The sequence below is a fragment of the Berghia stephanieae genome, chromosome 14 (genome assembly GCF_034508935.2).
Source record: "Berghia stephanieae isolate SIO BIC M18660-M18661 chromosome 14, UCSD_Bste_1.3, whole genome shotgun sequence".
NCBI lineage: Eukaryota > Metazoa > Mollusca > Gastropoda > Nudibranchia > Aeolidiidae > Berghia > Berghia stephanieae.
Window position 1 is genome coordinate 9,994,998 of NC_088373.1, and position 17,500 is coordinate 10,012,497.

The following is a 17,500-nucleotide window of genomic DNA, read 5'->3' on the forward strand; positions in this document are numbered from 1 at the left end:
AGAAGAAGAAGAAGAAGAAGAAAGAAGAAGAAGAAAAGAAGAAAGAAGAAGAAAAAAGAGAAGAAGAAGAAGAAAAGAAGAAGAAGAAGAAGAAGAAGAAGGAAGAAGAAGAAGAAGAAGAAGAAGAAGAAGAAGAAGAAGAAGAAGAAGAAAAGAAGAAGAAAGAAGAAGAAGAAGAAGAAGAAGAAGAAGAAGAAGAAGAAGAAGAAGAAAGAAGAAGAAGAAGAAGAAGAAGAAGAAGAAGAAGAAAGAAGAAGAAGAAGAAGAAGAAAAGAAGAAGAAGAAGAAGAAGAAAAGAAGAAGAGAAGAAGAAGAAGAAGAAGAAAGAAGAAGAAGAGAAGAAGAAGAAGAAGAAGAAGAAGAAAAGAAGAAGAAGAAGAAGAAGGAGCTAGGTGACTCAATCTAGTTCCATTCATAATTAGATTGACCTGAAAGACAAACATCTGGTATTGTCACCCACAATCTCAAAATGGAATCTTGTCGGGATGAATATTAATATCAAATATGTGAATTTACTATTAAAATACGAAGAGTTAAGAACTCTGTGTCATTTGCATTGTATACATATTGTATTTATTCTCTCTAATGATATATAGATAGAAATAATCATCAAGTTTCATATTTGTGGCTATGATTCGAATTCATACATATAACTCTCTACAGATAATGAAGACGTTTACTCAATGTCTCAATTGTCTCTATGTTATATATTTGTGTTGAGAATATTATGGTATGGAGCTTAACCCTCTCCTTTCCACCTATTGGAAAATCGTCACATTTGTTACGATGCAGCAGTCACTTTCCTCATTCATATTTCATTTCTTTTTGCTATAGCTATAAAAAAAAAACTTGACATTCTGTAATAGAGTTCATATAGTCGGACAATACTATGTATACAATGTGCTTGTTGCTTTTCTGTTTGAGTAAGAAATGCCTGTTTTTGTGTTGGGTGGGTGTGAAATTTTGGGGAAAATTTTGAAAATGACTGGTAAGGAGAGGGTTAAATCCTGGTTTCCAACTTTGCGGCGATTGTGTGCTGAATCCATGACCTCAAGAAGTCGGGAGAGTGGTTCAAGATAAACACGATGCTTGAAACGACTTTTTATTTAGAGTGCCTGGTGGCTTCGACTGTAGAGCTACCCTCTTCCGGCCAGGCGGAGTTGTCGTATCAGTAAGGTCGCGGGTTTGAGCCCCCATCGCCGCGAAATTTTCTATTCTCTATTGTCTTCTGACACTTTTCTACTCACTTCATTTTCTGTTACAGATAATGAAGTACGTTACGAACACAGGCAGTCTGAGATAAACATGGCGACAAAATACATATTTCTAAAATAATACTAAACAAACAACAAAGCAGAGTTTGAGATATTTTCGATTTCTTTCAACGTTTCTGAACCTTACATTAAAATGTTTGATATGACTATATGTCAATATCCACCTCAAAACATCTGTAATGGAACATATCGAGCATACCGTTGTCTTTGTTTTAGATACTTTCCAGGTTTCCGAACTTTATATTAACATGTTAGATAGTAAAAAAAAGTTTACTAACTTAAATTACCCAATTTTTGAAAATATTTAACGTTTAAGGTAGAATAACTCAATTTCTATACGTTTTTCTCTCCTTGATTTTAGAAATAAAAACACAGAATCCAACCACAACAACGTCTTCAACATCAGCAGTATCGTCAACAGCAGGAATGACATCACCACCATCGACAATATCAACAAGACCACTATCATCAACAATAACCACATCAATGTCTACATATAGAACATTGCAAACAATAACAACACCATTGTCAACAACAACAAAAACAACTGCACTATCAACAACAACAAGAAAATCACCATCAACAACAAAAACAACAGCACCACCACCATCAACAACAACAACAACAAAAATGACAATAACAACACCATTAACAACGAAAACAAAGACGACAACAATACCACCATCAACAACAAAAACACCACCACCTGCTACAACAACAAAAACAACAGCAGCAACAACAACAACACCATCAACTACAACAACAACACCACCACCTCTTGCAACAACAACAACAACAACAACAACAACAACAAAAACAAAATCATCATTGCCACCACCAACAATAACGACAACGAGAAAACCAGAAACAATATCATCAACAATAACAGAAACCCCATCAGCAACAGAAACAACAAGATCGTCTTCAGCTTCCACAACATCGACACAACGACCATCATCAATATCATCACCACCACCACCACTACCAACAACAACAACAACATCAATAATGAAAACGTTCAAAACAGGTTCACCAAACTCACAAATCACTACAAATGACCCACCACAAACAGAGAACAAAGCTGAAAATAAACATCGACAGCGTGTGAAAATTCAGAGGAACACGGTTCCTGTTAAAGTGTGTCCATGTCGATGTCCACCTAGCCTAGCCAATCAAAATCTTACATCTCTCTCGAATGTGTCACTGTCAGAATTCATAGAGAAAAAGACAACGGAGTTGAAATCTAATCTGACCCTGACTCGAAACGATCTTTCCATGACCGTCAGGAGAAAAACGTCTGCCAAGGACAGTAGACAAACCGCTGTGTTTGGCGGGCTTTTTGCTGTCATTTTCACAAGTTTGATATTTGTGGCGATGTTTACACCAGATGCCATCACCTGTTACCGTTATGTGCGTAAAACATTAAAGTAAATTAATTGGATGATGATGATGGTAGTAGTAGTAGTAGTAGTAGTAATAATAATATAATAATAATAATAATAATAATAATAATAATAATAATAATAATAATAATAATAGTAATAATAGTAATAATGATAATAATGTAATAATATATAATAATAATAATAATAATAATAATAATAATAATAATAATAATAATAATAATAATAATAATAATAATAATAATAGCAATAACAATCATTATAATAATGACGATGAAGATGATGATGATGATGATGATGATGATGATGATGATGATGATGATGATGATGATGATGATGATAATATTAATAATGATAATAATGTCGATGATGTCGATAGTGACGACGACAGTGGTGGTGACAATGATGATGGTGGTGATAATGATGATGATTATGGTGATGATGATGCTGGTCGTGATGATAATTATGATGATGTGGTAGGGATGATGATGGTGGTGGTAGTGGTGGAGATGGTGATGGTAATGGTGGTGGTGGTGATGGTGATGTTGGAGATGGTGATGTTGGTGGTGATAATGACGATGGTGGTGGTGATGATGAGGATGGTGGTGATAATGATGATGATGGTGGTGATGATGGTGGTGGTGGTGATGATGATGGTGATAATGGTGATGATGATGATGGTGCTGATGATGAGGATGATGATGATGATGATGATGATGTTGTTGTTGTTGTTGTTATTGTCGTTGTAATATAATCAGTAGTTGTAGTATTAGGAGCAGTGGTAGTAGTAGAATCAGTAGTAGTAGTAGTAGTAGTAGTAGTAGTAGTAGTAGTTAGTAGTAGTAGTAGTAGTAGTAGTAGTAGTAGTAGTAGTAGTAGTAGTAGTAGTAGTAGTAGTAGTAGTAGTAGTAGTAGTAGTAGTAGTAGTAGTAGTAGTTGTTGTTGTTGTTGTTTGTTTTTTGTTGTTGTTGTTGCAGTTGCTGCTGCGACTGCTCTCGCAGTGTGTGGCCTGCTATTGCAGTACCGTCGAGAATGGCTATAATCTCATTTGAAAATATTATGACTGTTAAATATCATAGACTACATAGAATATCTTCTGTATATAATACTTATATTATTTTTAATGATGTGATTTTTAGAATATTATGTGGTCATTTTATGTTTAAAAGGCAATTGGTTTCAACAGTCATGACGTCACTTCCCTCGTAATGACGCATAGTAACTTAGTAACTGACTCTAAACTATCTGAACAATGGCGGACGCCCTTATGAAATATTTCTCCGACGACCATAAAAGTGTATCCAGAGGAGAAAAACTTTATAAACATGATCATTTTTTGACTTGTATACATTCAGATCACATGATATACGAAAAGTTCTAGCCAGCACGAAGAATAAAAAGTACCAATTTTCTTTGTTTAGAACCACGCTGCTCGTCGTTGCTGGGCGTCGTGACACCAGACTATTGAATCCAATTTCAAGGTTTGATCATCTCTCGCCATTTGGCATCCTGCTATTGCAATACCTCCGAGAATGGCTCAAATCTCAATCCAAACTCCATTTATTTTTTGGTAAAAAGAGAAAAAAAAATCAAACAGGCTTAAAGTATCTTGTGTTTGAAATATTTATATCTAAATGATGTGTTATGTGTAAAATATATTATGTGGTTATTTATAGTTTAAAGGGCATGCCCAGGGCGTGTTCTGCCCTGGCAATGAGTGGCCTGAAATGGCTCAAATCTCAATTGAAAATGTCATGATTGTTAAAATCAAACAGACAGGCAAAGAATATCTTATGTTAATAAAATTTATTTTTAATGATATTAATTTGTCATTTTATGTTTAAACGGCAATTCCAGGGTTTGATCAACAGGCCAGCCTGCTTTTACAATACCTTCGAGAATGGGTCAAAATGTCATGATTGGTAAAAAAAAAACAGGCATAGATTATGTTGTCTTTATAATATTATTCCTAGACGTCTAAATGATATGTTATTCTTTACTTATAATTTTTGTTATTTCAAAGTTTAAAGAGCATGACCAGGGCTTTCTCTCGGTAGCAGTGTGTCGGCCATCTATTGAAGTACCTTCGAGAACGGCTCAAATCACACATGAATCTGTCCTGGTTAGTAAAAAAAAACCAAACAAACATACACAACACACTCTTGTGTTTATCCTAATTCTTTCTAAATGATTCGTTATTTACTTTTTGTTTTAAATTAAATTGAGCTTTTATATAGCGCAATATCCTCTAAACGTACTCAAAGCGCTTTACAAGGGGTGCCTGGCCAACAGCAACATTAAACATGTAGGGCGGGACATGACGCCTGTTGGCGATATTACAATTTTTCGGACAAAGACAACGCTGTTAACGGCCAGGTACTCGTTTTACACCTGAGTACGGTGAGTGAATGTGAGTAAAGAGCCTTTTCCAAGGATTCAACTATGCGCCGATCGCGAGGCTCGAACCCATGACCTTCCGATCCGAAAGCGAGTGTCAATAGAAAGACAAGGGAAATAAATTTGAGAATAGGACGAAGTGGATTAAATCGCATTCAATTAATGGATTACATCCCCTTAGAAGAAAAAGCCTCGTACTTCATGATGTATCGTGTGTGATATGAAACCAAAGATCAACAAGATAGACAACCGTTTGGATAGGCATTTCTTTTTTGAAAACTTTTGTCGTGCGCAGAGTCCAATATGTGTGTTGAACCTATGACCTTAAGAAGTCAGGAGAGGGGCGCAAGATAGATACTAAACTTGATACCACTTCTTGGAGTGGTGGATGGTGTCGGTTGCAGAGCGTTCCTCTTTAGGCCAGGCGGAGTTGCCGTATCATCATCATCATCATCATCATCATCATCATCATCATCATAAATCGTTATATAATTATTTATTATTATTATTATTATTATTATTATTATTATTATTATTATTATTATTATTATTATTATTATTATTATCATCATTATTATTATCACAAAAAGGTGAATACACGATTGAAGGACAGAACATTATATTTCTCAGCTCCAACAGCCTGGAATTTTCTGCCATTCAATCTGCGCTCTAGCTTTACTGATTCTGAAGCAGATTTTAAAAGAAAATTAAAGTTATCCCTTTTTGTTATATTTAGATGGTATGTATAACGAACAAATTGAGCATATATTTTATCATTTATGTTTGATTGATTTATTTATTTTTAGAAATAAATCATTATTGAAAAGGGATAGATAAACAATCTTCATTATATACCATTGATTTATTTACATTATTTTTGTAATTTTATTTTTGAGCTATTTTTATATAGCGCAACATCCACTAAACATATTCAACGCGTTTTACAAGTTAGTGTATGTGTGGTGGTCAGGGGATGGGGTCGCGAACAGAAGATAATTTAGCTTGGATGGGAAATAGGTTATGAATTTTAATGGTTTTAGATGCATGACAGTAGTATCGCCAAAATCGCGATGAAAACAGAATGAATTTAAGCAATCCAAGCCTTGAAACAATACCTTTATTCTACCAGTCAAAGTAATATTCTTAGATATTTCATAACCATTAATTTGAAAAATTGCTTCATTTTTTTTTATTGAATTCAAGTTATATATATATATATATATATATATATATATATATATATATATATATATATATATATATGATATATATATATACTTAGTGATGGTTTATCTATCGTCTGCTTTTAAACAGAGACGAAACGCCAAACAAGAATGCCAATTTGGAACTTTAAACGTCATTTTTTTATAACGGTTATTAAACAAACAAAAGAAATCTAGTCTTGACACTAACTACGGAAATGGGATGAGAAATTCAAGATTTTTTTCCACTTCTACTGCGCCTACAAGGAAATGTAATGCCTTGAAAGATTTGACATTTACTTAGACCATTCTGAATTTTCCTGCAATTTGTTTGGCTTTTTTTTCCTGAATTAATCTGTCAGTGAGACATCGTCGTGTTGTCTAGACATAATAATAAGTCGGTTAATTGTTAGTTGTCTTGTACTCTTTTCTTTCAATTGTCAATTGTCTTGCTATCAGAGTTGTGTATTATCAGATTACATCAATGAAGGCACGATGAAATAGGCGGTATTTATTAAAGTTTGCAAACGTGTATAGGTCATTTTCTGAGTGAGATTGTTATATATTTAAAACTATCACATTGAATGGAATGCTGGGTTACTTCAAATCAATTTGACGATCATAATGTTCAGGTTTGAGTTTTATCTTTGGCTGATAATTTTATGATTCTCTCTCTCTCTCTCTCTCTCTCTCTCTCTCTCTCTCTATCTATCTATCTATCTATCTATATATATCTCTCTCTGTATGTGTGTGTTTGTGTGTGTGTATGTGTGTGTGTGTGTGTGCATGTTTGTCTGGCCCGGGGGTGGGTGGGGCGCTCGCCAGCAAAAGATAATTCAGCCAGAATGAGTAATTGGTTGTGAATTTTAATCGTTTTGGATGCATGGCAGTAGTATCTTCGATTCGCCATATGTAATTTTCTAAACCTGTTTGAATGACAATCGGACTTTGACCCCGAAAAAAATAAAGTTTTTGGAATTGTATTCTTACGCTCTAAAAGGTTGTTTAATAAATATTTTATGCCACAGAATCAAAGCATTATTCACCAATCACATTTTTAACTACAAAATGAAAGGATTTTCCAAGATAAGGATGGAATAATGACAAATTAATAGTAACAGAAAATTTTACCAATTTATTTGCAGGAATAGATTATCAAAGTAACAAAACTTTGAGGACAAAGTGGACAGTTTGTTTTTACTTTTAGACCGGTTAGAGACGGTTTATTATAAATTAATTTTGTATTCATTCAAATCAAATTAAAAAGACAAAACTTCAGAAAAGTTTAATGCAATCAAACATTTTATTAATATTTTTATCTGAATCTTACAAAGTGTGTTTTCTCAGCAAAAGAGATTATTTATTTTAACAAGTGGATTAATTTTATTCAGCTAGATCTAAAACTAAATCAAAGGCAACAACTCGTACAAATCCAAAGGAATATTACCAAAACTGTACGTGTGAATTGTTTAACACAAAATATTTTTTTATGTTCTTAAAGCTGTTTTAAAATATCGATAATTTACGACTTATTGTTAAATATATTTGAACTTATTCAAAATTTAGTGACCTCTAGTTGACATTCAAGTGGTCGAATTGGAATGGCATTATACCATCAGTTTTTCAAAGATATCAATCTTTCGAACTATGAAGAAAAAAAAACTTTTACAAAAATGTGAAAGAATTTGAGTTTTTTCTCTTGGCCGTCACTCTACTATTTATGCATTAAGAAGTCTGATTTACATGTGGCCAACCGTCTCAAAGTGGTATTATTTTGGGGAGTGTTTGGTGCTGGATATAGAATGGATAGCCGAAAATATATGACATTTGGGGATCATTTCTTGTTGTTTTGGCGGAGAATTAAGAAGATTTCTTACACTGCAATCAAATCAAAGTTCCTACATTACAACGAACTCAAATTTCATAGTTTACAACCAACTCAAAGTTCTTACATTACAACCAACTCAAAGTTCTTACATTATAACCAACTCAAAGTTCTTACATTACAACAAACTCAATGTTCTAACATTACAACCAACTCAAAGTTCTTACATTACAACAAACTCAATGTTCTTACATTACAACCAACTCAAAGTTCCTACATTACAACCAACTCAATGTTCTAACATTACAACCAACTCAATGTTCTAACGTTACAACCAACTCAATGTTCTAACATTACAACCAACTCAATGTTCTAACATTACAACCAACTCAATGTTCTAACATTACAACCAACTTAAAGTTCTAACATTACAACCAACTTAAAGTTCTTACTTTGCAATCAACTCAAAGTTCTATCATTGCAACCAACACAATCTTCTTACATTGCAATCAATCCAATATTCCCAATTCTTATAATAACATTTCTAAATTTACTGTCAGAGGTCCGATTCATCTCGACATTATACCGTATTGAGATGATTGGTTACATTTTACAATATATGGGATAAGGCTATAAAAAGTAGTGATAAAATACGTTATACTGAAGTAAAATCTTATTGGAGTCTAATTAAATACCCGATGAATTGAGTTTGCATACCAGAGAAAAAAGTTTCAAGTCCTGAACTTGACTCTTCGACAAGTGTGACTTGATCTCCTGCTTTCAATGTCACCACAGAGCTCCCAGATGAATGGTCCCAGTAGTGTTTATTTTCACAATGCACACTTGCAAATGTGTCCCCGTTGGATTTGATATCGATATTACTCCACCCTATTGGTCAAGCGAAAAGAAGTATGATGGAGTAATTAAGAGTAAAAGAAAACCAAATCAAAGTACAATTCACTAGCTTCTATACTTATACAAACAATATTTAGGGATTTTTTTGTAAAACTAAATCCTGCAAATCTGGAGCTTTTACATCATTTACTCTCTCTCTCTCTCTCTCTCTCTCTCTTTCTCTCTCTCTCTCTCTCTCTATCTCTTTCCCAATCTACCCATTGATAGTGTTGCAACAAACATTGACACCTCTCCTCCAGTTTTTTTAACATAAGAAGAGCTGTCGATTTTCTCAAAATGCTAAAACTAAGAAAGCTCCTGGCCCAGGTTAGCTCAACGGAAAATTCCCATCCTTCTGCCATCAACAACTTTTGAAACCTTTTCACAACCTTTTTCAAAGATAGATTCATGAACAAACGATCCCAACAAAATGGAAATCGCCCGCGATAATCCCCGTTGCCCAAAAATACAACCCATCCCATTTGATGTCTTTTGTCCCATAGACTTAACATTTCAGGTCATGAAATACCCCAAAAGCTGGACTAGAACGCAATAGCTCATGTTTGCATATAACAACCATCCCTTTGACAAAGGCCAGTTAGTCAACCAAAGCAAACTGGGCATCCAGGATGCCCTTCCCAATCAATTTGATCGTCAGTCATCTTTACAACTCTTAAACAATTTCTACCGCATCCCGTACGATGACGTTCCTTCAGCCTTGAACATGACCATACTCTTAGAACAAATGCACACTTATTATTTTCTAAAATATGGCACAACAATTTTCTCGTCGGGAACCCTCAATATATTAAATTCGACGCTTAATATAAAAAAACGAGAGTCATATCAAACAGATGTACTCAAGGATGCCTAAGTTGACCTTTACTATACATCATAGAAATACCACCGGCTGCAGATGACAGCTCAATACTCGGCCTATTAAAGTGATCAAAAATCCAAAGTAAACTTCTGTGAAAAAAATCCCTCCTCTCTGATATATCTTGGAAAGGAGCTCTAGATAAGGGGTGCAAAATATTCAAACGTATGCTCGCTAAATTCTAAGAGTCATTTTTGGCTTCACAAGAATGTGATTAACCGACTTTGATCTCAGATTTCTGGCTGGGTCGGAGGGCTTAGGCATGTCATTAACGTATCCAGGACAATCCGAGTGCAATGATTTAAAACAATAGTACAGATCTTATATTCTATACGTCTCTCAAGAGGAAGCCGGTGGAATTCTCTTCGATACACTCGGTGCAGTTTGATTTCCTGCAGTTCATTGTTAATTTTGGCTAGAAGTGCTGCGTTATCAGCACAACAGCTGAAATTGTTGATGTTTCTACTGCCAATGCATAATCCAATGGGCTGTGTCGAGTAACGACAGATAAATAATTTGTATATATATATATATATATATATATATATATATATATATATATATATATATATATATATATATATCCAATGGGTATGGCGAAAGAACGCATCCTTGCCTAACACCTATTTTGTTATCTGTGAAATTTGAAGTTTCGTTTCCACATTGTATAACTGCTATTTGGTATCAGTACAAGTTAGGAATTAGTCTAATATCTTTGGCGACAATACCAATTTTTTCTAATATTTCAATTGATTTATTGTGGTACACACGATCAAAAGCTTTGGCGTAGTCAAAAGAACAGGCATATACATTTTGTTGAACTTCAATGACTTTTTCTGCTTCTCTAATTCCGATGCCTGAAGTTAAGCCATATTGTTTATCACCAAATTAATTTTTCGTTTTGTGTTTCATTCATTCTAATATAATTTTAATTATAGTTTAAGTGATGTGACTTACAAGGCTGATTGTCCTAAAGTCACGACCTTCTGTTGCTTTTGGTTCTTTGGCAGCCTGATAGTAGATTAAGTGGACAATGCTTAGTGTCGTAGATGTTATTTAAAAGAGTGGTTATTTCTCAACCCCTAAATTATAAAGAATTTTCAATATTTTTGTGTTGATTGAATTCAGGCACATTGCCTTTCCAGTTTTCATGTCTTTAACTACCTTCTCATCTTGGTCCATCTAAAGTGGCGAGGGGTCTTTATCATGTCTATTGTCTGCAAAAAGTCTTTCAATGTATTCACACCATCTCGTCATTGTGCTATCATTTAATATGTTCCTTTTATGTAGAAAAACTTGGGCAACCGTCTTGCATTCTTTCTTCAACTGTGAGTATATTCTATCTGTTGATCACTTCAATCGCAAATTGTTCATGGTCATCTTTGTTGTTAAAAACAGATATGATTAAGTTTTTATGTTTAGATATTGTATTTATTTTTTGAGTTAAATCTTTAATCGAGTCATCACCGGAACATTGTCTGAATATATATGAGTTCCGGGGTTGGTCTTGCACTGATTATTTACTATTTCTGAATCTTTTCCTGATCATGATATAATCAAATTGGTTTCCAGTAATGTGGCCTGGATTTTTCCAAATGCATAATCTACTTTTCCGTTGTTGAAAGAAGGTGTTTGCAATACAGAGGTCATTATCTTCGTAGAATCTAATAAGTAAGTCTTTCCCTTCTTTCATTTATTTCGCCAAGACCAACAATACCAATATACGACTTATCGCCAGTTTTTTGCATTTACATCTCCTATGATAATAAGTAGTGTGGACTTCAATTCCTTCAGAATATTGTTAAATTCTTCATAGTATTGTTCATTTTCCTCTTCAGTATAATCTCTCGTCGTTGCGTAGGTTTGAATTATTGCAAGATCAAAATGCTTGGCTCTTATTTTTAAAAGTAACTGTCTTGAGCTTACAGGCCAGTATCCTAATATATAATTATTGAGTTCGTTTTTAATAAGCATACCAATTCCATGGTGATGATCCTCTCCTGTCGCTTCTCTCTTTTTATCAGGCTGCTATCAGTCCATCTTGTTTCTGATATGCCACGCACATCAATATTCAAACTTCTTGAAACAAATTATCTGATATGCCTGTTTTAAATAAATTTCCTACATTCCAAGTTTCTATTTTAAAATGCCCAGAATTTGATTTCAAATCGACACAGTCAGATCTTGACCTTCTCCAAGGGCTTCAGTCAAGTTCGTCCTGAAGTACATCTTACTCACTATTCTTGGCACTTCCTCTCTTTAACTATCTACAATAAGATCGCTTACATGTGTCAATAATCACCTATATCATTTTCCCTCTATTAATATCCATGTCCATTTCTATACTATGGAAATACATAGTAAGGTTCCATTCTCTTCCACGGTGGCCGGCCCCTAATCTTCTACGCGTCTAGATGCACCCCTTGTGTGTGACAAACTCTGCTATTATCTGCTATTGTCAGGTCTGATGGGTCATCAGCCTTCTTCACCGGCTCAGTCTCCGTGCACGTAGGAGGGAAAGACGTTTCCATCCTCAAGCAGAGCCTTTGGGTTCACTCAGATCGTTCAGCCGATCAGTCAAAACCGTTGAAAAGGATGTGGCCACTGTGTGCACAACAATTACTACGAGCCATATGTGAGCTAAACGTAGGTAGGGGGTCAAAATAGGTCTCTAAGGCACTCCCCATAATCATGGAGAAGCTTGACTGCCTTCCACCACGAGGTACACTCCAATCCCATAGGCCTTACACTCCTCTAAAATAATATTGAAGGCAAAAGAAGAGTTGAGAATATTAATACAATTCAAGCTCCTAGAGTAGGTGCCGAGGTTATAATAGGTTCGTGCTCATCGATATCTCACCTCACAAACATAAATATATATATATATATATATATATATATGTGTGTGTGTGTGTGTGTGTGGGTGTGGGTGGGTGTGAGTGTGTAGGTGTATACGTGATGTCCAAAAAGAGTGGCGGATGGTTTAAAGATTATAGCTGTGTGGGGCTGATGTGGTGGGTAGCAGACTCATGATAGTAGATGTTTTTGTTTCTTTGTGGGCACGTGTTAAATATGTCTTTTTTCTGTTTGATGTAGCTATTTGTTGGTTCTTAACCATGTGGAATGTTGCCTCCAGACATAGATTGAATTTTTTTGGTTTTTAATTTTAAAAGTTTTGCCGCCTGCGGAAGTCGTTAAATGGCAGAAATAAATTTGTTGGCGAAAAAAAGTGTTTTTGTTTTAAAGGTAAAATTTTTAATGTATTATATATATATATATATATATATATATATATATATATATATATATATATATATATATTATGACACACACTATATAATATATATATAATCCAGAATTAGCCGAATACTGACTGTCTAAAACTCATATCGTGAGAAGAAAAATTATTTTGATGTAATTGTCCTTACCTACGTGGTTAGACATCAGACTTAAAGTGAAGAAATAGGTGCCGTTTTTCGGTGCAGTATACACACCAGTATTAAAGTTGTAAGCATCTCCAATTGCAAATAATTTGGTCCTGAACTTCACGGTGTCTCCAATTTTAAATTTGTCTTTAGGATTATAACCAGCTCTGAATGCTGACTTGAATGAAGCTGGATAGAGAAAAGAGATCAAAGCGTTTGGTTTTTATACTAATTTTATAATATTTATTGTTATTATTATTATTATTATTATTATTATTATTATTATTATTATTATTATTATTATTATTATTATTATTATTATTATTATTATTATTATTATATTATTATTATTATTATTATTATTATTATTATTATTATTATTATTTATTATTATTAGTATTATTACTATTTATTATTATTATTATTATTATTATTATTGTTCTCACTATTATTATTATTATTATTATTATTTTATTATTATATTATTATTATTATTATTATTATTATTATTATTATTATTATTATTATTATTATTATTATTATTACTATTATTATTATTTTTATTTTTATTATTATTTTTTTTTAATACTAACTACTACTACTACTACTACTACTACTACTACTACTACTACTACTACTACTAGTACTACTACTACTACTACTACTACTATTATTATTATTATTATTATTATTATTAATAGTAGTAGTAGTAGTAGTAGTAGTAGTAGTAGTAGTAGTAGTAGTAGTAGTAGTAGTAGTAGTAGTAGTTGTTGTTGTTGTTGTAGTAGTAGTAGTAATAATAGTAATAGTAGTAGTGGTAGTAGTATAGTAGCAGCCGCAGTAGTAGTAGTAGTAGTAGTAGTAGTAGTAGTAGTAGTAGTAGTAGTAGTAGTAGTAGTAGTAGTAGTAGTAGTAGTAGTAGTAGTAGTTGTTGTTGTTGTTGTTGTTGTTTTTGTTGCTGTTGTTGTAAATTCTTAACTGTCATTTCAGCAAAACCTGATATAAAAAGAATTTTGCATTCGACCGTGTTGCAAAAGGCGGTCAAATCAAATCCATTTTTGTCAATAAACTAAAGAGCATAGTAAGAAACATGATTTGTCTAATTTTATTTGAAATACCCTATTGGTTTAAACAAAACCATGCCAGCTCTACCAAAGTCGTAAAAGAATCACAATATCTATAGTTTCCAACCTTGATACTTGTTTTTAGCAGTTTGGTGTATCTAATGTAGAAAATTGTCCCATCTTGTTGAAAAGGAAATGCCCGATCGGGTTAGAATCTGAATAATATTTCCTTCCATAATGCAACACAGTTTTCATTGGAATGCAGATATCACATAGACTATTTTTCTAAAGAGAATGAGTCTTCACGTGAATCCAAAGGACTTCATCATTTAGTCGATGATGCTCTATGGGGTTTTCAAGAGTAGTACAACGTTGCATACAGAAGCAGAGTTAAAAGATTCAATTCAAAAAGCAACAGATTGAATTTTTATATTAAAGGCAATAGAAAACCAATTGAATAACATGAGAAAAGGGCTATCCATGGTCATGTAAGAAGATGGAGATCTGCAGATCACATCAAAATTTGGGAATTACGTTGCAATATCTTGGATATAACAAATATAAGGGGTGTTTATGTTTTTAAATGTAGAGTTAATTTTTTTCAATACACATCCCTTAAAAATTGTACACATACAATTTAAACAATGGGTTTGATTGTGGTAATTCACCATTTACTGTCTGATCGTTTCCGGCTTCAAATCTTTTTTTTATACTCTCTCTTCTGATGTAATATAATCTTAGTATAAGGTTAATTCAATCTATTTTTTTGGTTAAAATATAGAGGTAAATCAAAAAAAAAATTAGGAAACGGGAGGGCGTACCATTTTCAACTTGTTGTTTGATGTATTGATTTTGTTTTTGGAGTTGTTCTTCCTGATTGCCAATGTCATTTCGCAGACCTGTAATTGTTTCAAGCTGGGCTTTAATTGCATTTTCTTGGTTATCGAGTTCTTTCCCTTGCGCCTCTATGTGTTTCTGTTGGTTGGCATTTCGCGTTTCTTGTTTTTGGAGTTCTTTCTCAAGACTATCCATCTTCCCATTCAGGCCACTGGTCAATGTTTTTTGATTGTCTTGTTGAACTTTCAACTGTGTCTTCATATTGCTGATGGTAAGATCTTGTACGTGCAGTGTTTTATTCATCTCAGATGCTAAAAATGATCAAATACGATTGTTATTTTACAAATATTTTAATGAAGAAGTATAATATGTTAAAAACCAGTGTTTTGGCCATCAAATAGAAGCAATTTTCTTGCCTGTGCTTATTTTAATGAATTCTTTGCGTTTAGCCAAACAAAAAGAAACAAATCAAAACATTCGCCAGCTGAATATTATAACATACCAACACACAAAACCTTTTATAGCCTTAATGGTTTATAGTCTGATTAACACAATTTATTGAGTAATGTATAAATTGCTGGATATAGTGACGTCAATTTTTTTCTATCTATATTTGATTGGTATGTAAATATACGAGCCACGAATGTTATTATCAAATAGTTCTTTGTATATTTTCCCTTATGAATAATATGATAACCTTGATCATGCAAGAATACTACAAATATCTTACTAAAATGGTATATTCACTCTATAAATAATTGATACAATTTGCATTTGCATTTTGTGGACCCGGTTTCAAAAAATAATCAAAATCCTCTATCGTCATGCTATAGATATATAGAATAGAATCCTAATTTAAATTGTGGACTGTAAAAAGTAATGAACAAAAGTGACTATAACAGCTTCGAACAATAACAAAATACGGAACGCTTCGGGCCCAAAACCTTTCTTCAGCCAATTGAAAAGAAACCCCCAAAAAAGACTCTTCTACTCGATTAGATTTAAGATCCCTTTTCTTGCCTACAGCCGTGCCAAATATTTTATAGGTATAAATGAGTACCTGGATTTAGACAGAGACGGATATTGTAAGAGTGTCAGTACTAAAAATACGCCGAAAAGGCGACTGATACTTTATGAAATGGAAATATAGGGAAGCGTGGCTCAGCAGTATGGTCTTTGTTTAGTACCTGAAAGGTACCGAGTTTGACTACCCGCCGTGCTATTTGGTCTTGAAAATGTCACATCGCCCTCGCTTATTTTGCAGTCTTGCGCTGTGGCCAAGTTAATCCAGTTATCACTTGGAATAGACACTAAAGACAAATGTCTCTCTTGGTACTGAATAAAGGTAATCTTATTTATTTATTATTCAATTCTATTATTTTAATGGTTCTATTTGTCATGATGGGGATATAAATGAAACATCTTAAAGCGTATTGTGAGTGGTAAATCAATGTAAATGCGCTGTTAGAAACGTTCCATTAAAATCTGAATTGAATTTGAATCTGAACTTAATTTTCTACACCGACAAACTACCACTATCGACGCAATATTTTGGGCAAAAAAGTAAAAAGGAAAAAAAACAACAACCCAGTTACATGGCACCTTTCAAATGTTGCTGGGAGATGTAATCTTGTTGTAGTTTTAGTTGCTTCCCTTGTTCCGATAAGACCGTTTCCATGTCGGACATCTTTTTCACCAAATATGCAACCGTGGGTACCAGGTCTTGAGCTAGAAGAGCAAATAAGTGATAAACTTGTTAAAAGTATTACTTGAGGAGATTTTGTCTATAGAGCAATAGCCATAAAACGTGCTCAAAACGTTTTAAGAGGGGTCCCCATTAACAGCAACACCTGTTTGACGATATAACATTCTTTTCGGACATAAAAAATGCGGTTAATGGTCAGGTCCTCATTTCACACCTTAGTACATTGAGAGAATGTGATTTAAGATCATTTTCCAATACTCAACTATGTGCGGCTCGGGGCTCGAACCCAGGACCTTCCAATCCGAAGGCGTGTGTAAAACCATTAGACCACATAGCCGCACAAATGTCACATTAAACAGGTTCTATATCGCTTGGAGGCGGGGTGGGGGGGGGGGGAAGTGACATAGGAGTTAAGGCAATGTTACACGCTCAGATACAATTAAAAACCAGATACAACCTACACAAATTTTCCTTCAAAAAATTATGAAATCACATTCTACTTGGGTAGGTTGCTCCACCCCTAATACATACATATCCCAAATTAATACGGTTCAAGGTTTTCTACATAAAACCATTTCGTGTCTTTTTCAAGTAGAA

At 33.7% G+C, this 17,500-nt stretch overlaps 2 protein-coding genes across 3 annotated transcripts in view; one reads left to right on the forward strand and one right to left on the reverse strand.

Annotated features, from left to right (window-relative positions):
• Positions 1 to 2,705, forward strand: part of LOC144959497 (uncharacterized) — a 3,668-nt gene extending 963 nt beyond the window's left edge. Inside the window, exon 2 of the mRNA XM_078892113.1 lies at positions 1,636 to 2,705. Coding sequence (XP_078748239.1) covers positions 1,636 to 2,705 — 1,070 coding nt within the window. The remainder of the gene's footprint in view (positions 1 to 1,635) is intronic.
• Positions 2,706 to 4,646: 1,941 nt separating this feature from the next.
• The window catches only part of LOC144960121 (uncharacterized), a 19,813-nt gene continuing 6,959 nt past the window's right edge, over positions 4,647 to 17,500 (reverse strand). Inside the window, exons 4-8 of one of the 2 annotated variants that reach the window (XM_078893098.1) lie at positions 16,801 to 16,926; positions 15,183 to 15,509; positions 13,301 to 13,486; positions 8,819 to 8,989; positions 4,647 to 4,796 (exon numbers count right to left, since the gene is read on the reverse strand). In XM_078893098.1, the coding sequence (XP_078749224.1) occupies positions 4,780 to 4,796; positions 8,819 to 8,989; positions 13,301 to 13,486; positions 15,183 to 15,509; positions 16,801 to 16,926 (827 nt within the window). In that variant the 3' untranslated portion in view covers positions 4,647 to 4,779. Of the gene's footprint in view, positions 4,797 to 7,560; positions 8,990 to 13,300; positions 13,487 to 15,182; positions 15,510 to 16,800; positions 16,927 to 17,500 lie in introns of those variants that run through there. The other variant, XM_078893097.1, reaches the window with a different exon arrangement.